The sequence below is a fragment of the Haliotis rubra genome, unplaced genomic scaffold (genome assembly GCF_003918875.1).
Source record: "Haliotis rubra isolate DU_JTF1 unplaced genomic scaffold, ASM391887v1 Scf429, whole genome shotgun sequence".
Taxonomy (NCBI): Eukaryota; Metazoa; Mollusca; class Gastropoda; order Lepetellida; family Haliotidae; genus Haliotis; species Haliotis rubra.
This window is the reverse complement of record NW_025767112.1, coordinates 267,618-293,814: the sequence shown is the minus strand read 5'-3', so window position 1 is coordinate 293,814 and position 26,197 is coordinate 267,618. Positions and strand designations below refer to the sequence as shown.

Here is a 26,197-nt window from a genome sequence, read left to right as displayed (position 1 = left end):
CTGACCATTATGCAAGGTCCTTTCCTGCGCGGAGCGCTTCTCCATCAGGTCCATCATCTGTTGGGAGAATTGCTGCATGAAGGTCCCGGGGTTAAATGTCTGCGATGACTGTAGAGATGACGCATCTGAGAGCGTAGCGATATGGTCCAGGGATCGCTGTACCTCATGGGTCCCTGCTGCCAGTGTAGAAGGTAACTCAGACTGCGTTGATAATGTTGCTGACGTTACCGTTGCTGAGGCCTGCGTCTTCTTCTTATGCAGTATCTCAGGGATGAGGATAGGCGGTTCTTCGTTCAAGCCTATTTCTTCCATCGGGACGATCTCGGCAGAGAAGGTCCTTGTAGTCTGTGAAGAGCTCCCAGTAGATCTCGTTGAAGCCTTAGGGGTGTAAGGCTTCTTCTGCGACGAAGATGGCCTCTTCTTCTTCGTATGGGTTGAGGAGTTGTCCGACGTAGAAGATCTTTTCTTCGACGTAATGGCGGACTTCATCCCCCTCCCATCTTCTGAAGACGCCTCCGGCAGGTCACTGGATAGAAGTATGTCGTCTGACGACAGACAGCTCTTTAGGGACTCAGCCGGTTTAGCCATGACTTGTAACAGCCGCCTGGATTTATCCTTAGCATGTGTACAGAGAAATGATAATTATTAAATTCAATTTTTTGTTAGTTGCTGACATAATTTACAGTGAGAGCTGGAAGTACATATTGTTGTGCAACTAGGGCACAATAAATGCGGGTCTGCAGCAGAGAACCTAAACCTACAACGAAAACAGGTTTTCATGAAATGTAAACAAACTGAACAATCACGTGAAACCGTGAATAAACAGTCAAATTTGCTAATAAATTTCAAACCATATTGTAGATGGATACTCCCTGAAACCTTATAAAGGTAACTTATAGGGTAATAACTAAGTGAGCAAAGGATATAGTACCGTGTTGGAGACACAGGTGCTCTCCCAACCGTCCACTAGGGCGAAGAAGGAAAGAGTGAAGAGTGGGAAGACGGGTGGCACCGTTTTCCCGCCAAAACGGAGAGGGAGGCAACTCGTGGTGAGTAGTGATTTTACGTCTGCTTTTTTTAAGGGAGCTTCAAAAAGGAGATACAAGTGTTCCTCTAACGTTCGCAGGAAGAGGGAGACAAGCAATAATACATGAGTCAGGATAAGGAAAAATAAGGCTTCTTTACCTGGCTAGTTGAGATCCGTTAGACCGACGGTAGCTGATGAATGCATCAATGGTCTTCTCTGAACTTGTGAAAGCTCCATCTGTGATGTCTCTACAAATAAGCTGAGGACTTGTCAGCATGGTGGGGAGGCCCGCTTGTTCATATTCTGTAATGAGAAAGAGACAAAACCACCTTTAAGATGAAGCTAAATGTCAACAAAAACATGACCAGTCAACCTCTCTTGATATCTTGCTCTGTAGTTGTTCAAACGCACAAATATTTTCAAGATTCACTTTGACCTTGACATGAACGTCATGTTGTATGAAATATGCAAAAAATAGTAATAGAGAAATTGCTTATAAAAAAACATTCAAGAGAAGTCTTGAAAATCTATGAAGAAAATCCAGTGAACCCTTCTTGAGATATCTTGCTGACAATCTTAACATACTGAAATCTTCAAAGTGTCGCTGTGACCTTGAAAATTAAGTGAAGGTCACCAAACTCGACTGCAACTTCCCTAGATGAAGCTTGGTGTCAAATATGAAGAAAATCAAGTGATTGGTTTTGAGGTATCTCGCTGACAAGCTTAACATGCAGGCTAACATGCTGAAATCTTCAAAGTGTTGCTGTGACCTTGAAAATTTCGTGAAGGTCACCAAAATCGTCTGGGCCCTGCGTCCTACCTATATGAAGCTGGGTGTCAAACATGAAGAAAATCCAGTGAATGGTTCTTGAGATATCTCGCTGACAAGCATAACATGCAGGCTAACGTGCAATCTTCAAAGTGTGGTCGTGACTTTGAAAACTATTGAAAGGTCACCAGAATTGACTGGGCCCTGCGCCTTCCCTATATAAAGCTTGGTGTCAAATATGAAGAAAATCCAGTGAACGGTTCTTGAGATATCTCACTGACAAGGGTAAAATGTTAAAGTCCCCTGGTGACCTTGAAATGAAGGTCAAGGTCACCAAACCTGACTGGGACCTTTCTTATACTGTGATGAACCTAGGTACCAAGTATGAAAAGAATCCAGTCAATGGTTCTTAAGATATTCCAATTCATACGTACGTACGGTCAGACGGACGGAGCCTAATACCATATACCCCTCTTCGCGCTAAACGCGTGGCGGGGATAATAAAGCAATGAACACTTTTTGCAAGTACTTGCAGCCAATTCAACACAGTTTCCTTTGAGGTTCTGAAGTCTTGAAGGTCAAGGTAATTAGTTGACACAGAGTGACTTTGACCTTCCACACCATCCAATCATATCAGTGGAAAGTTACGGTGTAATGGCTGCTGTCTTACCTCTCACCCTCTGCAGCATCATCATGCGATGCACACCATTGTTAATATTGCAGTCAACTTGCAGGTGTTCCTCTGTCAGTAGGGCCAGCATCTTGCGATCTACACCACAATGTAGCATCTGGTAGGTGTACTGGGAAAACGCTGGGGCAACCTCACTCAACCAGTCATCCAACTTGCTGGGATCACAGGATGTATAATCTGCCGATATCTTCAAGTCACGCAACTCCCTTAAGAATCTGAAATTGTAATTTGTATATGGCACAATAAAACATCCAATAAATGGTTGACTTACTGTGTTTGTTATTTTTTGTAAAAGCATGTTTTTTTGCCAGCTTGGTGAACTGAAAGTTCAAGATACCTGAAACTTGTTTATTTTGAGAGCAGATTTCTGATTGGCTAATGATAAAATGAAAGGCCAATCAACAGAAGCCTTACATAACCAAGAAAGGTTGTGTTTGTGTGAAATGTTTTTCGACTTTGTTTTAAAAGTGAGCGTATGTGTAAAGACTAACTATCATTGAAAACACATCATATAAATATGTAATTTTCTGAATAAAATTGATATTTTATACTTATCCTGACTCATGCTATTTCCTTGTCTTCTTCTTCTTGCGAACACAGTGGAACACTTGTATCTCCCAATTGAAGTTCCCTTCAATGTAAAATCACTAATTAGTACTCACCACGAGTTATCTTTCCCCTCGAAAGCGCAGGAACGAGGGCGCCACCTCTCACCATGTGCCTCACTCTCTCCTTTTATAGCGAGCCCAACACTTGAATTTACAGGGAAATCCAAAGTGTTATGTGGGGAGGATGGGAGGGCTTACCTCATGAGTCAGGATAAGTATAAAATATCAATTTTATTCAGAAAATTACATATTTTTCCTTATCCTGACTCATGCTATTTGCTTGTAGAATCCGATGGGATCTGGAGGTGGGAATATATAATACTTTGGATTTGGATAATTAGTGATTTTGAACTGTAATGACTGTAATAACCCTTATGGGAACTTCATAAAGGCACTGAATTGATGAATTCCTGCTGCTAACTTATCAGCTGCCATACATGGGTTATTACAATATAATTATATGATAAAAGTATATACAACATTAATACAAAGCTTAAGACTAATAGCCTTAAGTTGTTAATATGATAGCATAACTCCTTCGAGTTTATTAGCTAATATACTTTTATGAAGTAACCAAAGTACTAAGCTTAAGATATAAATAAACTTAAGCTATATGAGTATAGTACTGTGCTTAAGATATAATTTAACTTAAGCTATATAATAGCAAAAAACTCCGTAGAGTTTGTTAGCTAATACATTTTAAAATGTGACCATAATACTGAGCTTAAGATATGATGAAACTTGAGCTAAATATATATAATAGCAAAACTCCTTAGAGTTGTTAGCTAATATATTGTATGATATAACAACCATAGTACTGAGCTTAAGATAATAAAATGAACTTAAGCAAAATATATATAGCATGTAGCTATTTAGTACTGTTATAAGATAAGTATAAAATCTGTAAGAGGAACTGTCAACTGTTGAGCGAGGACCATGGGACCGAAATGGTGGATACCTGAGATGTCCTCGGTGGTGATATCTCTCAGATAGTGGTTGGCAAACACCATATCGGATCTCCAGAAACAACCCTCAATTATGGTATTCAAAGAGCAGTTGCCGTGTAGAGCAAGTGTAGATGCTAGCGCTCTAATTTCATGAGGATTAGATGCTCTTGGAGGGTCGAGTCCTGCAGCCTTGAAGGCACATAGTACGACAGTTCTGATCCAAATGGAGATAGTAGTACGTGAGACTTCCGTCTGCGTAGCTGTAGATAGAGGGATAAATAATCTCTTGAATATTGCTCTCCTCTGTTTGGATCGGTGGAGATGTATTTTCAGTGCTCTTACTGGGCACAGTGATAGATCCATCGTATCATGAGGTCCAAGTATAGATGAGAGAGCTGGGACGTGGAATAATCTGTCTGGTTGACCTGGCAATTGGTTCTTGGCTATAAAATCCCAGCGTAGTCCCAGATGAACGATGTTATGAATATCATCAAAGCGTGTTCTCTCGTAATCCAATGCGTGAATCTCTGACATCCTGGCAGCCGTAGCTAGAGATAACAGGAACGAGGTTATCTGAGTCAGTGATTCAAATGACGTAGATTCTAACGGTTCAAAAGCCTCACTTGTGAGGTGTTGGAGTACTATATTCAGATCCCAAGCTGGAGCGTGAAACTTCTGTTTTTGATCCTCCAATCGGAATGCTCGTAGCAAAGCGAGTAACTCTGGGGTTTTGGTTAGCTTGACGCCCGTTCTCATAGTTATGACAGAGCTTATTGCTGCAAGATAAGTGGACAAAGTTGAGCCTTTTAGATTCTTAGTCTGACGTAGATAACATAAGTAGTCCGCCACTTGAGGATGAGTAGCATATCTGGCTGTAAATCCTTTCTTTGCAGCATAATTGACAAAACTGTGCCATTTGTCATCGTATAAGTTGTGAGTTGAGTTACGCAGGGCAAGCGTGACTGCTTTTGTCGCTCTGGCTGAATAACCTCTCTTATTCAGACATGCCTTGATACAATCCATACGTGAAGTTGGAATACTTCTGGCTTTCTGTGCGCTTGTTTGTTTGGTGGTCAACAGATTTCTTGAATAAGAGTTGAAATGGTTGTCCGTTCTTGAATAAGAGTTGGAAACCACGCTGGCCAGTAGAGTACCACCAAAATCAGATGGAGGCTCTGCGTTTGACTGATTTTCAGTAAGACTTAATGGGATTAACGCTGGTGGTGGGAAAGCGTCTGCGCGTTGAGTCCCTCCCACGATATGCTTAGTGCGTCCGTTGCCCATGCTAGTGGGTCTGGAACTGGCGATCTGAACGTTGTCAGTTGTTTGTTGAATCGAGTGGCGAATAGGTCTACTAGTGGAGATCCTATTTCCTTGATTATTTGAGTGAATATCTCTGTGTGGAGCATCCATTCTGAGCGCCCACCCACTTGAGAAGGTTGTACTGGAACGGCTGGGGGTGGAAGACTCCAGTCGTTCCGAACCTGTATTTCATCGTTTAAAAGCGCGGAAACCTCTGGATGACCTGCCTCTTGCTGATCCTCCTCTGAAATTGCTGTATGGGCGGCAAAAAGATTCCTTGGGACCTTTTGCTGTAGCCAATTTCTTGTCCGTGCTTTCTGTAGTCCAGAGAATTTAGACTTGCCCGAGTATCTCAAGGATGTTTGCTTAATGACATTAGCTAACATATCCATGGACTTGATCATAAGCACCTCTCTAGAGTCCTTAGTCACCTCTTTGGAGACCTTGTCTATGTTACCACCAAAGAGCAAAGGTGATGACCACGGGCAGCCGTGAGAGGGATTCCGTAAATTGATTACCCCAATTGCAGGAGGCTAGTAGACCCTAACGACGAGCCATGGTAGTAGCTGCAGTAAGTGCTGACAAGTGATCTGTAAGGAACTGTTGGTCTCTTTTCTGCATGAGTAGAGCCGAGTAGATCATCCTATCTTCTTCCTCTGTAGAATCTTTGAACTTGGTGATGAGGGTTTCATTGACAGTTCTAGATCTATTCAATCCAAAAAAAATTCTCCTAGAAATGGTATCCAACTGGGCTAGTTTGCGATCGTCTATTCTGTAATTCCTGGACTTGGCATCGCTGATTAACTTAAAGTTCTCATCAATATCTTGAGCCTTGAAAAAGGAGTCCATATTGTGGCCTGCAAACTTCTTGGCGTTGAAAACCGGGAAATGTGTTGACTGAAACTTCGTAGATTTGGTAAAGGCTGTATCCAGATTAGCTGGGACCGCTGCTATCGGGTCAATAGGAGGTAAGGAGATAAGTGTCCGCATCATCTTCCTTCATCAAATAAGTATGAGCTGAGTTCTCGTTCTTAGACGGGGAAGTAAGTTCCAATCCATTCACCATCCAGTATCTAATTTCTGCATCCGAGAATACGATACCTCCTTCCTCTTCTGACGTAGGATCACATATAATAGAGTGAGGTGGAGTCCTAGATCTGTAAGAAGATCGACGCGAAGATTGTGGTGAACGGACTGACGAGTGGCTAGTATAGGGAGACCTTGGAGGAGACTTCCTCGGCGAACGCTGGTGGCTTCGTGAAGCTCTCGATGAATCCCTTCTAGATCTTCTGGATGAAGATGACTTGGAGCCACGTGAAGGCCTTCGTGAAGGTATCGAGTCAGAGTCCGAATCATTATATAGGAGCTTGCTTCGCGAACGACCTCTGTGTTCTTCAGGGTCTGAGCTCGGTGAAGCACTCCTCCTCCGTGAAGCCTTTCGCGAATGGTGAGGATCTGGATCCTTCGTGGAGGCGGCCTGGGACGTTCTTCGCGAAGGCTTCGATACGGGCTGGGTTGCCCTTCGTGGAGGCGCGTTTGTGGGCTCTGGGGCCCTACGCGAAGTCATAGCGAGCTCTGGGGCCCTACATGACTTATTATGGGTTGGGCTCTGGGGCCCACGGCTCTGAGGCCTCTGTAAACCGTATCGGTCTTCCATCAACATCATAATCTGGCTGACCAGGTCGTCTGGGACGGTCTGCGCTGGCGTTGAGGCTGCCCTCTCTATGGTAGCGACGGGACCCTCAGTTAGAATCTCAGCCGTCAGCGTAGGCATCTCTGGTTGCGTGTTGATCTAAGCTGAAGTGACGGTAGCCGATACTGAACGCTTCTTATGCCGTACATCTGGAATGATAATCGGAATGTCATCATCATATAAACACAATTCTGAAACAGGAAGAATGTCAGATGAAAAGTTTTTTAGTAGCCTTCGTGGGTTTCCCTTCGACGAAGCTGTAGCCCTGGGGGTGCGAGGCGTGCGTTGTGACGACGTGGAAGCTCTCCTAGTCTTAGACTGTGATGATGGAATGTCCTGGGATGCAGGTCGCTTCTTGGATATAGCGGACTGCGTCCCAGCTTCTCGAAGGGAACTCAGGCGGAACACCAGACGGTAGCACAACTAGGGCATAATACATCTGCTCTGGTCAGCAGCAGACTGAAAACTGTTTCGTAATCTACAAATAGTACAGATTTTCATCAACGTAATACTAGCTGAACAATGCAGCATGAACAACTCAATGGCGTTGTATAAACAGTAGAAATCACGATTAATTATCAATACAAATTAATGAAGGATACTAGCTATACCTCTATAGTAACCTATAAGAATAAACTAACTAAGAAAAACAAAGGATATAGTGTGTAAGGAGACATAGGCGCTCTCACATCCTGCTCACTGGGCGAAGAAGGAGAGAGTGAAGCATGAGGCCAGAGGGTGGCGACACCTGTTCCCGCGCAAAGGGCAAGGGAGGCAACTCTTGGTGAGTACCAATTAGTGATTTTACATTGAAGGGAGCTTCAATTAAGGAGATACAAGTGTTCCACTATGTTCGCAAGAAGAAGAAGACAAGCAAAAGAGCATGAGTCAGGATAAGGAAAAATTTATATTTTTGTATCAAAAACTGTTCAGTTGGGAACACGCATTGTGTGGGAGGCATTGAGCGAACGCTACTGTACTAATTCATTTACCGAGGTGTTGAACTAACCTCTTCCTGGCAATCTTGCAATTCATTCCCAAACTGCTTAGCAGCTCATCCTCATTGAGCTGCAGTAGAAGGTCACCATCTACCGAGCACTTCTCAAACATGCCAGCATAGCTCTCAAACCCAACCTGCAACAGGACGAATACGGTACATTATGCTCAGTAACATTTCATTAAATGTTACATACACAATCACTGACAGGTATAAGTAAGGCATTATATTAACAGCAAGGAAAGTTAATAGCTAGGAATATAGCTTCATTCCATTTTGTGCAAACAAGTTTATGAGTTGATAGTATGAATACACCATGCCATATTGAAAGTTGTCAAATGTAACAAGCCGTCTAACCCACTCAGCCACCACGGTTAGACGGCTGACAATTAGGTGCCTGGTTCTAAGAGTGTGAGTTCGAAACCTGGATGGGACAAGAATCGGTACTTTACTGAGAAAGTGTAATCACAAAAACACAATATTTGTTAGAGTTGATTGTAAATGCATGTTTCCTCCACTACATTGGGATGTACATGTAAGATTACTACCTGTTTAATTGTACATGTTAACCATGCACGTTTACTACCTACAGTAAATTATGGTTATGATGAATTCAGGGAGACCACTATTTTCAGTTTGTTATAACCACTGCTAGGACCCAACCAGACAGTAATTTGTGGAAGTCTATGTATAGGTCCGTCTCCTATTCTCGCGGGTTTCCTATTCTCGCGGTAAACACGTTTTCTGCCGAAATCGCTGATGTGCAACACTTAGCGGTTGTTTACATCACCGACTGGTAACTAGGAAGTGGACCAAGTCTGTGAGTGATCAAAATCTTGCAGTGTCACGAATATTGGGGAGTTTATACCAACTTGGACATATCATTACTTTTTCCCGCCCTTTCCGGCAGGATTGCTCTTACATACACTCAATAACGTTAATTCCTGGTAATACTGCGAGAATGGGAGAAGCCTTGTTTCGTCAATGGCGGATGGCATTGGTTATCACCGGGCACACGAGTGGTAATTCACCTGATGGATCTGGCAGCTGATAGATGTAGATGTTAGAGGAGAAGACCCTTCATTTAAAAACAACAAGCATTAATACGATAAGAATTGTTTGTGTTACTTTTTCAGCCGATATCTGTAAGTACCGCGAGAATATGAAATGCCTTCCTACTATTGAACTTTATACAAACTGAATGATTTGTTTTCAATGACTTATGGAATTTTCCCTTATGATGCATGTGATATAACTGTATGAACTGTTTGGATTTTGTAAAAAGACAAAGTTAGAGTATTCAGAGGTTTGTGTGAAGGCATGTGTGCAGTTGGGTGATAGCTGCAGAATCAGGTGAATGATGGGAGATGGAATCAGTGGTGGCTGCTGTAGCATGATCGGGAAGGAAGGAATAGCAACTAAATACTATTTTCATTCAAACTTTGTAATTACTCGAGTATGTGGCATCCATGTTTGATTTTACCATGTTCACAGCAATACCTGATTGACCCAGTAGACAACATCCTCCACACTCCAGAGAGGCACTTGTTGAGACAGCTTGCGAGGTATCTCTTCCCCAATTATCTTCAGTGCCTCTGCAGCCAGTTGTGATGCTGTAGAGTTAGGGGTGCTTGCCAATCGCTTCAGGGGTTCCACACAGCCAATTTCATATAGTTCCTATATCATAAATTTCCAAAACATATGACACAAAAAATGACACAAACACCCGAAAGTCTTACTTTCCAAAAGTTTGAGGTCTTTTTGAACAGATATAACCCAAAACCAAAAATAATTAAACAATAACTATCAATGTGTATATATTTTTTAAAGAAAACTATATCTATCATAGCATAGCCATAAATTCTTGTTTGACTCAACCAACTGTGGCAGTGACAGGTAAACTTCACGCACCCACATGTAAGGGGGACAGTGGTGTGTGCTGGTTAAACATTCACACACAAATTGATGAATTAATCCAAATGTTTTTCAACCACTTTTCCCCCAGAAATGTCAATAGACACACGAGTTTCAGTGTTCATATTCCAGAGGATTTACAGATCTGCTAATCTTTATTCAAGTAAGATATTGCTTACATAAATGATATTAACATAGCAAAATGTGTAGATGTTGTATATACCTACACATTTTAGTGAAAATGAGAGGTTTATATGCCAATTAACCCATGATTAACAAAGAAGAAATTCTTGGCAACAACACCAGAAGTGAAGTGACACTGCAGTTACCTCCTTCTTATTTTGTTCAGCCTTGATTCCTGCTTCCATGGCAAAGTGGAAGGCAGCTAGAGCTTGAGCATCCTCCCTCTTGCTTGACAGGACCGGGACCAGACGCCGAAGCCAGCCCAGGGACCGTCCTTGACGATGTGAGGTATCCATCTGGGCAAACTCTGCTGGGTTATGGCTGGCAAGGAAAGGACTGACCAACCCCAAGGTGCCAGATGCCTCTACCGCAGCTTCAATCTCCTTGTTTGCTACCAGCACAGCAATTGCCAGACAAGCATAGTATCTGACACTGTCATCATTTATAAAGGCGAGAGGAAACAACCACTCAGGAACCTTACCGCTTCGTCATCTGATGTTGGTTTTCGGGGCCACCATACAAGGCCAAGTTTGCAAGGGCTATTGCACAATGTCTTAGGGTCAAGCGGTCATTACAACGACACCAATGTAAAATAACATCCAGACCACCAAGCTGGATAACATTTGTACATGTATCTTCAGATGTTTTAAAAAGGCTTTCTAGGATTCCTGTACTTGTACGGGCCAATTCACAATCACCTTTAGCAGTAACAGTCATCTTTACTATTGTCTCTAACCCAGACTCAGCCACACGCTTTCTATTGCCTGTTGTAAGAACTTGTTCCAATAAATATGCAGAAGCAGTTCGTAATTCCTTATTACTGGATGCACAGTTATTGACTATTATGTCCAGAGCCCGTTCTGTCCTCAGGATATCACACAGACCATAAGCAAGGTCTCGACCATATATCTGCATTGACCATGCTTGAGCTATGAGTACATTCAGTTCTTGCAAGGCATTGATCTGTTCAGGAACAGATCCCATCTGCAGCTGACGAATGTTCTGTTTCAAGGAATGAGAGTATATCTGAAAACTGGATTTCATATTGGCCTTAAGTTTGTTGGCCTGCTCACTTGACTGACCTTGACTTGTCTTGACCACTTTCACTGATGTTGATGTCTTCTCTACACAAGTGGATATTTTCCCTGAAATGTCATCCTCACTGGTGCTGCAGCCAAGGCTCGACTTGCTCTCACTTGAGAGAGAATGCTGGCTATAAACATGACTAAGATCTCCTGTCTGAAGCTCTTCATCTTGCATGATAGTCTCCAAAAATCGACCAGATGACACTCGTACCATTCTGCCCTGACTCTCGCCAAGCTCAACCTTCTCAAATGCCTCAGCACGAGACAAATCAAGGTAAACTTTGGAACACTCAGAAACATTTGTGCCTCCATTGAAATTCTCTGCCATACTAACAAGGTTGGACAGCTTTGACTGTGCTTCATCGGGGGAGTTCAGCAATGCAGCATCCGACTGTGACCTCTGCAAGGCTTTGTATGGGTCATTCTTACAGAAGATGCCATCCTCTTCCTGAGAGAAACCTGAAGCTGAGTGTAGACGCCGTATACTGTGACCATCATTGCTGACATCATCATTATGCTGATCAGACTCTGGCTCATCCAAGGAGGCCATTGTGTATGCTATGTGAGGCAGTGTGTTGAACTTCACGCCACCTCTTCCACACTGATCACAGCCTGAAACACATTATCATAATTAAGAATATGTTACAAGAAAAGTGTTGACAATATAGACTAAAATGAAACATACAACTTTATGGATGACAACTTGTTATTTATTGCATAGAGCGATATTCTGATGTAGATTCTTACACCGTTATCAAGCTAAAAGTGAATACAACTAAATGATGAGAGGTATATATACATACTGGTAGTATGTTTTGACAAACAGCAGATTAACGTGTGCATAAATATATGTTGCTGAGGAACTATATTCTTATAGTGAACAATATGGAGCTAGGCTGCACATAATGGCTGACACTGCGAAGCAACATCCTATTCTTCCTCACATCTACATCATATCAACCATCCTTAGAACTTTTAAGGTATGGAAGTTGGAACTTACATGGCAAATAATGTTTGATTTAATGTTAAATCTAATAGCCATGTAAGAATGAAACTAATTTTATCTTCAATAATTTTACATATCAAAACCACTGATACTCCCTTTACCAACCTTAAGTGGTGCTGAGGGGGTCGTTGTCGGCATGGGTACTACAGAAGTGTACAACAGTACCTTTCTGTGTACAGAAACATACCCTAGACAAAATCAGAATACAGAAACATACTCTATGACGATTACATTATGCACTGTGTCGTTTTCTTGATCGTAACTGTCATACTGTTGTATTAGATACATTTGATTGCATTATATAAGAAACGACCATACACAGTAACAAACATTTCAAAGACCACAATACCACTCGCAATCAGCTGAACGGGAACAACTACATTCGGTTTTGGGTTGTGAAATATAGACTCATCCGCTGTTTAGGGAACCGGTTACGTTTCTGTCTTTTGACTTAGTTTAGGGTACATTTCTGAATACAGAAATGCACATCTGGTACATAACTGTAGTACATGTGCCTACAACAACCCCTTCAGCTTAAGTAGTCGGGCAAATAAGGGAAATATTTGCAAGCAGGATATGCTGCTTCAAACTTTGCAAAAGAAATATATATATCGTTGGATTATGAGTTTTTGGACGTCAGCGCTTACTCGGGAAGGGTGTTGCATCACACAGACATTGTAAACTCTTGAATGATAGCTTGTGTTTAGGATAGTTATCTTTTATATATTAGTGGCACATTTAACAATTGTTAATGTCAAATCGGGATAACAACATATTTTCTTAAGTGTCCGAAAACCCAAAACACAAGGATACAGATGCAAGACTGCCCCCTCTGGGTGATATATTGTGAAGCTCTTGAAGCATTAATGTAACATTAAACATGTTGAGGTAAGACAGCCATTCTTCACTTTCCTGTTACCTCCTAAATGGGGGTTAGGTGTGTGTGTTTGACAGAGGAGGACACGGTATAAATATAATGACAATCTCAGGGTCAACATTCATGGTAATTCTGTGTGTTGTTTTGTCTGGATCAGGAATCAATGCTCCTAGCAAGACATTGCACTGTCACGTTTTCTACGGATAACGGTGAATGTTATGAACTCATACATTAATTTTTATATTTGTTCTAAAGTTACCTTTCAGAGCTATTACAACATGAGCAATCCACCTTCTTAACGCTTCTTGTATGTTTCTAATGCACTTCATACCCCATGTCCACAGGTTTGTTTATGTTCATACGGACCATTCCATCCAAAAATCTAAGGTAGTCAATAATCAACCTGAAATATTCACACATTGATAAATTACTGTTAACAATTGTCACTATATCCAAAAAGAGAAGTTAACATATATATATGTAGTGCCAACAAAGCATTCTATCATAAATTAATTTTGTTACGATTTCCTGAAAAAAGGACTAAGGCGAACGCCCCCTTACCCAAGTAGTTTGTTCCGTTGGGGTTTTACAAAAAGTAGACACGATAGACATAACAAGGGCTGGCATTAATACCACCATGTGTATTTGGTCGTTTCAATATTTATTTTTGGAAACGTGATCCTTTGCATCGGGCATCGGTATCAGTATTGCCTAACAAGGTAATTTAGTCACTCCATTCTCATATCATAATTCCCGTCCAGCTTTTGACTCGAAAATAACACACAGGTAGTTCTTCCGGTTGGATGGTGCTTGGCTAAAGGGAAAATGGCACAAGGGATGAAAAAGTTCACAAAATCAGCACACAATAGCAGAAAAAAAGCAGAGGCAACCTACACGGAAAACAGGGCCCAAGAAAGGTTGATATGAAATAGGCGACAACTGACTTTTTACCAGCAAACGGACTATACACTCGGGTTATCAGTTTTCGCGCACATCTCAATGACGAGGGTCCGGACGGAGAGATTTCCGCCCGTATTTAAAGGGGGTTAAGAAGTTTAGGGGAGTAGAAAGATTTCTGAAAAGATTCAGATGTCACCACCTACCCTAACATTTCAAGCGTGGATTACGGGCGGAACTCTAACCGATTTTCTTACCCCTGCCTCGTGAAAACTGAAATGTTGAATTTAGAATAGATGTTTATATATATGTCAGGGTAGAGACTGCGATCTGGTAGAATCGGAGATTCTACCAGTAGAGATTGCGATCGGAGTCTCTACAAGTAGAGACTGCGATCGGAGTCTCTACAAGTAGAGACTGCGATCGGAGTCTCTACTGGATGAATCTCCGATCCTACTAGTAGAGATTGCGATTATATGGAATAACCTATGCGATCGGAGTCTCTACTGGTAGAATCTCCGATCCTACTAGTAGAGATTGCAATCGTAGTCTCTACTGGTAGAGACTACGATTATATGGAATAACCTGTGCAAGCAAGTGCAAGCTTATGCAAGCAAGTATAATAAGTGGGGATAATGTTTTCCTATTATTTGCCAGTTATAATTGAACTTATTTATTGTTATAATATCTTGTTAACTTTATTTGTTAAGTCTGTTTTGGAGTAAGGTATTTTGTTTTGGTTTTTTTGAGTGGAGTCCAAATTTGGCAGCTTGGTCTCATGATGTAAATACAGTGTTACAAACCATTTTTATTTTTTATTTTGATATTGTTTACAGTGAGGTGTTAAATGTTTGTTATCAAAGTCTCAGTTAAAAGTAGGAAGTTCATTCAGATGTATTTCAAAACTTATGATCAGTAATTGTTATAAAAACACTGCTTTCCAAAGAGGTGGGGAAATGACCAGGTGGGGATATGGCAGATGGGGTAATGACCTGGTGGGGAATTGCCCTACACCTATCCTCCCAAAATGCCGACATGCCAATACACCTATAGCTTATAACAACAAACCAATTCTGTATTTCCTGGAGCAGTGTTACAATAAGCCAACATGCTTGTTTAACAATTCAGTTTTCTTTCGAAATATAATATGTTTAAACAAACCAATCTTAAGTTAATTAATATGTCGTTAACTCAGTTTCAGTCAGTCTTAATCTGTTAATCTCAAACTGTTAATCCAGCTTATCTTTGTGTTGTTCACCCCTTACTCTCATGGATCAATTAGTCAAAGGTGAAATCATTTTGTTGTTTTAACTAAGTGTATGGATACTGGGCTGAAGGTACGTCAGATGTCAGAGGTGTTACTCACACTGTTTATGGTTATATAAGGTGAATAGATTTGAGCATGAACCAGTATTCAGTTAAGGCCATAGAGATCACCACACACCAGTCGACAATGGAGGAACAGAAGGCCGAGTTTTACAAACTGCTGGATGACCACATTGCACAGCTTGACAAGAAGAAACAAGAAACATTTTGCATCACCCAAGAAACATATGAGAAAGCTGTGGAAGCTCTGCAGTTGGATAAGGGTGTAAAGTGTGCAGCAGGCAGCCATTTCAAGTTCTGGTGTGCTAAGCACTTCAAGCTCCAAAAGATAGGGTCTAGGAGGATTCTCTACTGCAAGAAAACATCATGCCCAGTCATCACCAAGGAGGAGATATTTGACACAGTTAAACGGTATGTTATATATTTACAGTATTCATTATAATTTATATTAATTATTTGATTTATATATTATGCTTCTTAATGTTGAGTTGAATGAAACAGAAAATGACATTAGTTCCATTCTTGTTTTTCTTTGCAGCTGTCACACAAGAGTTGGTCACTCACGACGTGCAAAAACATGGGATGAGATCAAGGCTAACTACTCATGGATTAGGCATGACTTGGTAAAACTTTTCCTCAGCACTTGCCATGAGTGTTCTACACGCATCCCCCTCAAGAAACCTGCATCGGGGAAGCCCATCATCTCCCTTGGATTCCTGACCCGTGTCCAGATTGACTTAATCGACATGACCAGCAGACCAGATAGTGACTTCAAGTGGATCCTCCATATGCGTGACCACTTCAGCAAGTTCAGCTGGACACACCCTTTGACATCCAAGCGGTCTGGTGAAGTTGCAGAGAAGCTTGTCCAGACCTTTTGCTTGTTTGGCTGTCCTCAGATTATGCAGTCAGATAATGGGCGTGAATTTGTGTCTGCTGTCATCAACGACCTCTGCAAGGACTGGCCTGGTAAGTGTTAATGATTTTTATGTGGTTTAGTAGTATTTTAAATGCAACTCTTATTGATTGAACACATGTCACATTTGTCAGTAATAATAACTCTTATTGATGTTCCGTATTTTTCATTTTAATAAAACTTATGTGGTACTCTTCCAGGTATGATCATCCTTCATGGGCGACCTCGTCATCCTCAATCACAGGGCTGTGTGGAGAGGGGGAATGGAGATCTGCAGCTTAAACTCGGCAAGTGGATGGAGGAAAACCCGGACAGAGGCTGGGTCCAGGGTCTTCTTCGTGTCACATATGCAATCAACACTTCTACTAGCTCAACAACCAGGAAGTCACCGTATGAAGTCGTCTTTGGCCAGCCTCCTCGAACTGACTGTGCTGTACTGGAAATACTGGATGAGCAGGGCATTCAAGATGAGGATGATTTAACAGATCTTTTCATCCAGTTGGAGAGCAGACAAGTTGAAGATCCCATCAACCCACTGACAAACCAGACTACAAGTGATTCTGCAGACATCCAGACCACATCCCAGCCAAGTGATTCTTGCCAGGAGTACCAGCTTCTGGATGGTGCAAAAATAGTTGGAACTGGAACCAAAGTGTTTGGGAGGACCACAGTACATGGTGAAACAGTTGATTCCCAACATCAGGGAGTATTCCAGATAACAACTGTGGAGGATCCGGACTTCATTCCAGCTGGAGGTAACCCATTTGATGAACCACTTTCTGTTGGCCAGTTCATCGTTTGGGATATCACTCAAGCAGTTCCACTAGAGCCTGACACACCACACAGTAAGGTACGGAAAATTGCAACAGACAACTATCTGAAAGCAGCCAACAGACAGCAAGTTAATTATGACTTGTTTGAGTGGCATTTTAGAAGTTGAGACGTACAATATAGAACAAGTTTTATGGATAACAACTTCTTTATTTCGTGAGTGCGACGTTTCGATACAGATTCTTGTACCGTTGTCAAGCAAGAGTGATACATGAAGTGTAGGAGCTGCATATATATACTGTATATAACAATGAAACAACATAATAGACAAAGGAAACAACATAATTGCCATGATTGGCTAAGCAGTAAGCTGAGGAAGCCAGTGAGTACACAAAGGATAGTGAAAGTTAATTATGATGCCAAGTTAGAAATTACTTCTTTCAGTGAAGGGGACACTGTTGGAATACGCATTCACGAAGTGGATCGCACAAACACTGACCCTCGACTTCTGCCATGCAAGGTCCTACAAGTTCAAGGTGCAGGGAAAGATGCAACATACAAGTTATATACAGCACATGGTCGTCTGAGAAACACCTTTGGTCCGGAAGAGCTGGTTGACATGCGTAATGTTTTTTTTCCATCATTGGAGCATAAGGATGTCCACAGTCTTGACGAAATCAGTCTCATCCAGGCTTCAAGAATGAACAATGGTTGGACAGCAAGTAGGACACAAGGATCAACTGTATGTTCTTGCTAGGGGAGCTGTGTAACGAACAGATGTAGGTGCAAAAAAACAAGGAATGAAATGCTCAACAAAGTGCCACCCATCAACAACTAACGTGTGCCAAAATAAAGTTTAGTACTTTTGATTATTTTAGGTGTGCCTTTCAGAAATTGAGTATGCCCACATGTTTTTGAATAAATGACAATGATGATGATCTTTTGAAATTTATTGTTAAATAAAGAAATGGGTTTATGAGCATTCACATATGTATGGTATTATTTAATTTGGAAAAAAAATAATTGTTTTGGGGATTAAATGACTAAATGTGAGTTATGTCTCTGAAAAATCAGGGGTATCAAAAGGGCACCGGAAACATTTTTAGCCGTGCCATTTCAATAATGACCGTGCCATGGCACACTAATATATGGGGTATTTCAACCCTGATAACAGTTGATCTCTTGATGAAAGAAGTTGACTCCCCAAAATGTCCATGACTCCCTCTCATGATGACTTCTAAATTGTTATGCCTAGGGCAAACACTGATTGATTGATCTGCTTGTAATCAGTTTTGTAAAATATATGTATATTGTTATATGATCTCTCAAGTCACATTTGTATTTTTAGTCCTTAATATATCTGTAGAAGTGGAAACAGTCTAGTGTTATATCTGAATAAAATGCATAGTACTGTTCAGAAAAAGTGTCTTTGTTGTTTACCCACAGATCACGCCGGAGTTTCTACCAGTTGAAGACGCGATTGCAGCCTGTACTAGTAGGATTGGAGTTTCTACCAGTTGAATTGGAAAATGTACTGGTAGAATCTCCGATTCAACCAGTAGAGACTACGATCGCAATCTCTACTAGTAGGATCGGAGATTCTACCAGTAGAGACTCTGATCGCAGTCTCTACTGGTAGAGACTCCGATCGCAATCTCTACTGGTAGAATCTCCGATTCTACCAGATCGCAGTCTCTACCCTGACATATATATTGTTCTAGTTTGTCAGTTGTAAACAAAATTGATATAAATGTATTATATGTTGATGGTTTTTATATCATTTGTATAATCTGTGTGAGGAAAGGTCCATGGTGAGAAATGTCAGTGCGATGTACTGTCCCACACAGAAATGACAGTGTGGGGAAGTATACATATGGGGAAATGATCAATAGAGAAGTGATAAAATTGTAACCTCTAAAACTGCAGCAGGGTCAGGTTTAGGGTGATCGGGACTCCCATGTCTGTTCTGAGAGGGAACTAGTCAAATGGGCCGAAAGACAAAACGGCCGAGAAGTGCCAAGTGAAAAGGGCCGATGGAAAAAGTCAAAAGGGCCGATGGAAAAAGTCAAAAGGGCCGAGGTGAAAGTCAAATGGCCCGTGACAAAAAGTCAAAAGGGCCTTATTCCTAGTCATATGGGCTGAACAGAAAAAAATTTAGAAAGGTTATACATTATTTATTGACACATATAGCACTGAAACATAATATCATCATAACATTAATAAAATGGTAATGGCATGGTAATAGCCAAGCATGTAGCCAAGTTTACATGTAATGGCAATACATATAGTTCCTAATTTACTTAACACAAGTTCACATAATTAACAAAAATGATATAATGGTAATTTACACAAGTTCATTCGTTCAATAACAATAACCACTATTATACCACATCTATATTAAATTCTAAATCTCTATTACTCTTTACTTATTTCATTTTTTTTCCTTACTTTTTTAATTCGGCCTTCCATTTAATTTCCTTTAATACTCTGTTTCTTTTTTTGGGGGGGTTGTAACACCATTCTTTAAAAATTTATACTTTTTTTTGTTCACCTTCATTTCTTAATAAGTGTACTACGGTACCCCGTCGCCGAAATAACTTAGTTGTGCATGCAACGCTAAATAAAGTAAATAACTAAGTAACCAACTGACCACTGTGAAGATCGAGTGACCCATCCACTGTCGCTCCATGTAGTCACAGAGATCAACCAGCTTCTGTAACGATGCCCTCATCATCTACTTTACAAGAAAAACGTTAGACTCCCATGTTTTAATTATATTTGGATTAAAAACTTACAACAACAACCAAACTGACCGATTAGTCATGACACAGAGTCAAGACACTTCACAATGAAAACATTTGAGACTCATGTTCAAATTCCATTTAAAATAACAACAACAAACTAAACACTATTTACACTATTTTAGTATGTAATTTATTACATTTTTATTTTTCAGCCCTTTACGGCCCTTTTGACTTTTTTTTTGGCCCTTTTGTCCTTAGGCCCTTTTGACTACAACCCGTTCTGAGACAGAGTCCACAAAATGCTCAGTCCCCAATTGTTAAACTTCATTTGCTTCCACAGTAGCCATTATTCTTAGCAAAACTCGATCACAACATCGATAAACACATTGTACAGATTTCCCAAAGATTACATTGGATTGTAAAGAGGTGTTTGTGTGATTGGTTGGTTTGTTCGTTGTTGAATACCACAGGCAGCCAAGAGAAAAACATCATGAGCATCAATCTATGCAATGGGGATGCGATGATGTGTCAACCAAGTCAGTAGGCCTGACTGCCTGATCCCATTAGTAGCATCATATGACTACCATGGGCTGCTGAAGATCACTTCTTATCTTCCTGCATATGTTTGATTGGAAAGGGGCTCCATCCCTAAGAATTTTTTCAGTCTTTGTTTGTTGATTTTTTTCATTGGAAATGAGTACCTTACCCCATTGATCAGAAAGACAGTTCCGGTGTGAGGACAGACAGGAAATTTACTCTGCTTGCATTTTTAACAAAGCCATTCATTAAGAATATTGGGACATAAACAATGACTATTTACATCAAATCAAAATGCCCAGATATGTTGTAAATGTAATGTACATGGAATCATTGACAATATCAAATGGACTCAAGGGAATTCCATTTAAGATGGGTCCCAAGCTTGTCGTAAGAAGCGGTAAATGTGTATAGTGCCCATGCTCGCTGACCATTACATTTTTGACAAACGCAAAGATGCAGGTTAGAAATGGTCTTCAGCAACCCCATCCTCGATAATCTCCAGGGTATACGTTACGATAACTCCCCACTATACCCTGGATGCATCCTCGGCTTGGGGCGATGATTTTATTACCTCCCTTGGCTGGCTCCACATTCTCACAGTAGCCTATCAGCTAAGCCACCGTTACAACCGAGCTTGCCAGTGTCAACAAAGATAGTGGTCACAGTCTCGAAGGTTTGTTCGCAGTGCTACTCAAATTTTTTGGGAAATAATAAAGACAAATTCACAGATCTGAAACTTTCAAAAAATATATGAAAGAACTCCTTCTACTTCTTTCAGAGCGTGGGGCGGTGGGGTAGCCTAGTAGTTAAGCGTTGGCTCGTCACGCCGAAGACCCGGGTTCGAATCCCCACATGGGTACAATGTGTGAAGCCCATTTCTGGTGTCCCCCGCCGTGATGTTGCTGGAATATTGCTAAATGCGGCGTAAAACCAAACTCAGTCAGTCAGTCAGTCTTTCCGAGCACCATATAGCTGTGATATTGCTGAGTGCAGCGTAAAACTAAACTAAAAACTCTTTCAGAGTACCTCTGCATCAGTTGTGTTGCCAAGTTTAAACGTTAGATAATTTAAGAAGCGAAAGTGAGTTGTGATTGGTACGCTCAAGTTCCCAGCGTAGGCACCTGATTGGATAAAAAGCCAGCCAAGGGAGGTAATAAAATCATCGCCCCAAGCATCCAGGGTATATTGAAGAGTTATCGTAATGTATACCCAGGAGATTATCGAGGATGCAGCAACCCATGATTATTGTAAGATGCGAGTATCAGGATCCGGTGGTCAGCCTTGGTGACATGGATGATGCCTATATCAATATATACATATATAATCAATATGTAAAACATTGCTCAGTCACTGGTTTGTCTGGTCCAAACTTGATGTTTACATACTCTCCTGTAGCTGGAGTACTGCAATGTGCTGCATTAACAACAAACAAACAATCCCAGCCATGGTATCTATAAAATGACCTCACAAAAACTATAGCCACCTTTAAGAACAAATAATGGGTCGAGTCATTGTTTTGTCTTAAACTTGAACATAGCGGGAGAGTGATGACGAGTCAAATATGTATTCATGTTAGTTGTATTTCACGTATATACGGAATAAGGGCTATGCATATCTCACACACTTTTTGTATGCATAGCTGGATAGTAAACTGGAAACGTAAATTTCTAAGGCAGGTTCTTAAATCGCATTCATCAAAATCCATGATGCTATTTTAGGTATGTGTTTGATGTTCGCTGACTTGGTTGACAAATGTCATCATATCCCAATTGCATAGATCAATGCTCGTGCTGTTGATCACTGGATTGTCTGCTCCAGACTCGATTATTTACAGACTGCCACCATATAGCTGGAATATTGCCGAGTGCAGCGTAAAACTAAACTCACTCAATCACTGTATTGTATCAGGTAAAGCTTTCCGGTGATGCATTGGTGAATCATGATTTCACTAGTTTGACAATATACTTATGATATATGTTTTTTTCTATTTCAGGAAGAATTGACATAGCACCAAAGAAGACAAAACTTCTTGATGAAAAAAAGTGGAAAAAGGTATATTAAATACATGTGGATGCCATCATTTTGATGCTGGTTGTGAGTGAGTGAGATTTAGTTTTACAATGCTTTTAGCAATATCTCTGCAATATCACGGCAGGGGACACCAGATATGGCCTCATGCATTGTTCCCATGTGTGGAATCGAACCCGGGTCTTCAGCGTAACAAGCAACTGCTTTAACCACAAGGCTACCCCAGCTGATGATGGTGGTGAAGAACAGCTTAAATTTCTAGTTCAGCTGACAAGTCATGTGAACTTGTATATTGTCTTCTACATCCCTACCAGTGATGTAACCTGATTGGGTACAAATGGTTTGGGCAGGGCGATAGTGGCACAACTCATTGGGAACAGTTACTAGTGAAATTTGGTATTATGGTGTTAGTTAAACTGTTACAACAACCAACATGCAGGATTTAGGCAATGATGTATTACAGGTTGTAGTCTCTGAATGTTAATAATGATAACTCTCTGAATGTTTAGAAACCAAAACAAATGTGTTTCGAGTTTCAGGAAGTTACGTTGATGGCATACTGTCCTGTCCTCTAACATCAGAGTGCATTACAGTAAACTATACAAGCCAATTAACTGACTCCTAAACAACTGTCTTTACTTGCCACATTCAGATTTCAGTCTGTGCATACATTCATTGCACCTTAAATGAAGCTGATGTGCAACAAGCCTTGATGCAATTTGGCATTTTAATGTTTAATCAAATTAATTGTTTCAATCTCACGTTGAAGGCTTTCTCTTTTGAACATGGAGTGGAAACTACCTAGAACATATAAAGTTTTCAGCCCTGCTCCAGTTATTGATAAAGAACGTCTCTGGAAGGTAATGCAGAGCATGAGAACTGTCCCGATTGATCATGTGACTGCCAGTTGTAGTCATTCTCTTATTGGACTGGGGGCGGTAGGGTAGCCTAGTGGTTAAAGCGTTGGCTCGTCACGCCGAAGACCCGGGTTCGATTCCCCACATGGGCACAATGTGTGAAGCCCATTTCTCGGGTCCCCCGCTGTGATATTACTGGAATATTGCTAAAAGCGGCGTAAAACTAAACTCAGTCAGTGTTGATGTCATGTGTTGACCTCTCAGAGATGTTCCTTCCTATCACCAATCCTCGGGGGATACATTCACGACAAGGGTCACCATTCCACAACCCAGTCCCAACCCATGCAGTCTACCATCCTTCAAGTATCCTCAACCATAGCTCTTCACAGCAACTGCTCCTTAAAATTGATCATGGTGTCCCTATACATTCATGACTTGTCCATATTGGACGTCCAGGGACTGCATCGATTCCGATTCACAGGCGAACACCACAGATTGTGTTGTCTCCCCAAAGTCTCACAGGATCTGATGCTACGTAGTACATACAGAATAAACAATTTTTATGTATCTTGCCTTGATCTACCTCTCTCAGTGGTATGGTGGGGTGCTTAAGTACAGTCATCTTTGGTGACTTTTGGCTTGAGTGTCCAGCCTTGTACACCAACACTGAGGTGAGACTTATACTCACTATGCTCTGCTCTTGTGAGCAGTCCGGTTAATCGAATAACAACTCCTAATCTTCTGCAGAGTTCGAAATTTCCTGTGTTCCTTGTTTATCAGTGACTAAATTTAAGAGGGATAAGCGAGGGTCAGCTGCTTAGGCTTAGTACAGAATGTTAAACAGAGCTTACAGAGGTGTTCTGCCTTTCACCTGAATGGTGTAGATGCTGGGGCAGAACTTGCTATTTGGGACTGAAGACCAAAAAGTCTTTTGAAGCTGGGGCCTGTTTGGAAATCGAGCAAAGCACTACTCCTGTCTCTTAGCTCTGTCATTTTTCGGTCCATTGTCCATTGATAAGTAATATGACAAGAAATCATGTAACTCGTGATCGCCCACTCCCTGGGAGCTGTTCAGAGAGGCTGAAAACTTTGTTCCAGGTGGTTTCTACTCCACAGTCAAAAGAACAAAAGAAAGTGCTCTAAGTGAGATAGGATAAGTATCACAAACATACAATTTATAATGAAACCTGTTAGTTAACAGGCACTAATGCATAATTTATGTGTTTTAGCAGTATATTGTCTTGTACTTCTCAGATCTGGTCTGTTTAAACTATAACAGAAGTGCCAGATCAGAACGTCACATATAATCATGTATTCTGTACGATCACTCATACAACTAATAATGACATGTTCACTGATGTATGTTTCAGTGCTTACAAAGGGACATTCAACTAAATATTGAGCAAGAAATATCGAAGAAAGCAAGTGCTGTTGAACCCAAATCATTCACAATTTTCAAACCTGTTGAATCAGGTAGCTCTGTAAACAAAAAGGAAAGTGAAATAAATAATTCAAGTTGTATTTTGTGTGTTAACTTTTTTCTTATGGCTAGTGGGGGTGATGGAGATTTATATGGAGAAGCATGTACAATGTGAATGACCCCCTAAAATTTATGTACAAAATAAGTACCCCCTGCATGTCATGTACAAAATCAATGACTCCCCTCCGCTTCCCGTAAATTCTAAGCATGATTTTAAACATATTTTTATGTACAAAATTGCTGGACAACCCACCCCCCCCCTAGTACGTGTGTACAAAATTGCTGACCCCTAGCTCCCAAGAACAAAATGGGTGGAACCACACACACACACACACACACACACACACACACACACACCTTAAAATCATCATCGAACTTACGAAGTCCCGCGATCTACCGATTGAGCTAGGGGGGGCCTCGACAACACTGCACTGAAGCCTTACAAAACAATAACAATTATTGAGGCAAGTATGACCTCTGTCGCCATTAGAACATAGTCGAGGGAGTCGGTGTAATACTTTTGTACAAAAATATTGCAACGTCACAGTTAATCATAGGGACAGGTAGTGAAGTCGGGAAATTGCAACAATATTGTGAAACAAAAAGATACAAATATGTTTGATTTCGCGTGGGCTTATTTCGTGAGGGATTCTAAAGGCAGGCCTAAACTTCATAGATGTATATATCTACCTAAATTCAAAGCGAACTAGTGTAAGTAACACGTTCCTTAAAGTGAAGGTGTCTTTTCATGTTTCTCAACAAAGACTCGTAGTCACAAATCATTGGTCCTACTTGGCTCGTGCTGTGAAAAGCATCACGAATGTATCATGCCATATGTTCACATCTGTAGAAGAGTCTCATATCCAACTATACTAACGGAAAAAGTACCTGTGCATAACATAAAATTGCAGAAAATAAAAGCTATTTGAAAAGTTATGAAATAAACCTAAAATAAACATGTAGCAAAGCACTGAAATTTGATGTCACGTACGGCTTGTGGGACGTGCACTTTGTGCTCAATGAACTTACTCACTTTTTGCATGCTTTTTGACACCTGAAGTTCACACATCTGATATTGAACATTGAAGAACAATTGATTATTCTCTAGCCTCTGAATGTTGTGGAAAACATGTTAATTTCAACCTAAACTATGCGTAGGGCTTACGTAATGTCACGGCTTACAGAAAATTAGCGGTGGGTATGCTGGAGAACAGAATGGCCCCAAAATGAAGTTGCCAGACATTTTAGTATCCATCGAATCACGATCTTATATTATGGAGACATTTTCAACATAATGGGAACACGAGATATCTGCCTTGGACGCGTGACGTCACGTCAGCAAGACAACCACATTCAGCTGATCCATCTAAGGAATCGATTCGAGATTGCCAGTTTTACTGCTCAGACCTTTCCTGGCTTACGTCTAATCGGTTCCAGGACTGAGCTCAACATCCGGCCCGACGGCCTGAAATACGTCAAAGTCTGCGCCAACAGGCACATTTTGCCTGGTGCAGGCAGCATCTACGGTACAGGAGACGA

The 26,197-nt window shown here is 41.0% G+C and overlaps 2 protein-coding genes across 2 annotated transcripts in view; one reads left to right on the top strand and one right to left on the bottom strand.

Moving 5' to 3' along the window:
- LOC124288905 (NAD(+) hydrolase SARM1-like) overlaps positions 1-13,633 on the bottom strand; it is a 33,032-nt gene extending 19,399 nt beyond the window's left edge. Inside the window, 7 exon segments of the mRNA XM_046725496.1 lie at positions 1,186-1,330; positions 2,467-2,702; positions 8,047-8,171; positions 9,535-9,711; positions 10,278-10,610; positions 10,612-11,828; positions 13,359-13,633. Coding sequence (XP_046581452.1) covers positions 1,186-1,330; positions 2,467-2,702; positions 8,047-8,171; positions 9,535-9,711; positions 10,278-10,610; positions 10,612-11,828; positions 13,359-13,428 — 2,303 coding nt within the window. The 5' untranslated portion in view covers positions 13,429-13,633.
- A 1,765-nt stretch (positions 13,634-15,398) lies between these two features.
- Positions 15,399-22,301, top strand: LOC124288901 (KRAB-A domain-containing protein 2-like). Its single transcript, XM_046725489.1, has 4 exons — positions 15,399-15,733; positions 15,861-16,291; positions 16,439-17,139; positions 22,287-22,301. The coding sequence occupies exons 1-4, from the start codon at positions 15,399-15,401 to the stop codon at positions 22,299-22,301; spliced, it is 1,482 nt and encodes a 493-aa protein (XP_046581445.1).
- The last annotated feature ends 3,896 nt before the right edge of the window (positions 22,302-26,197 follow it).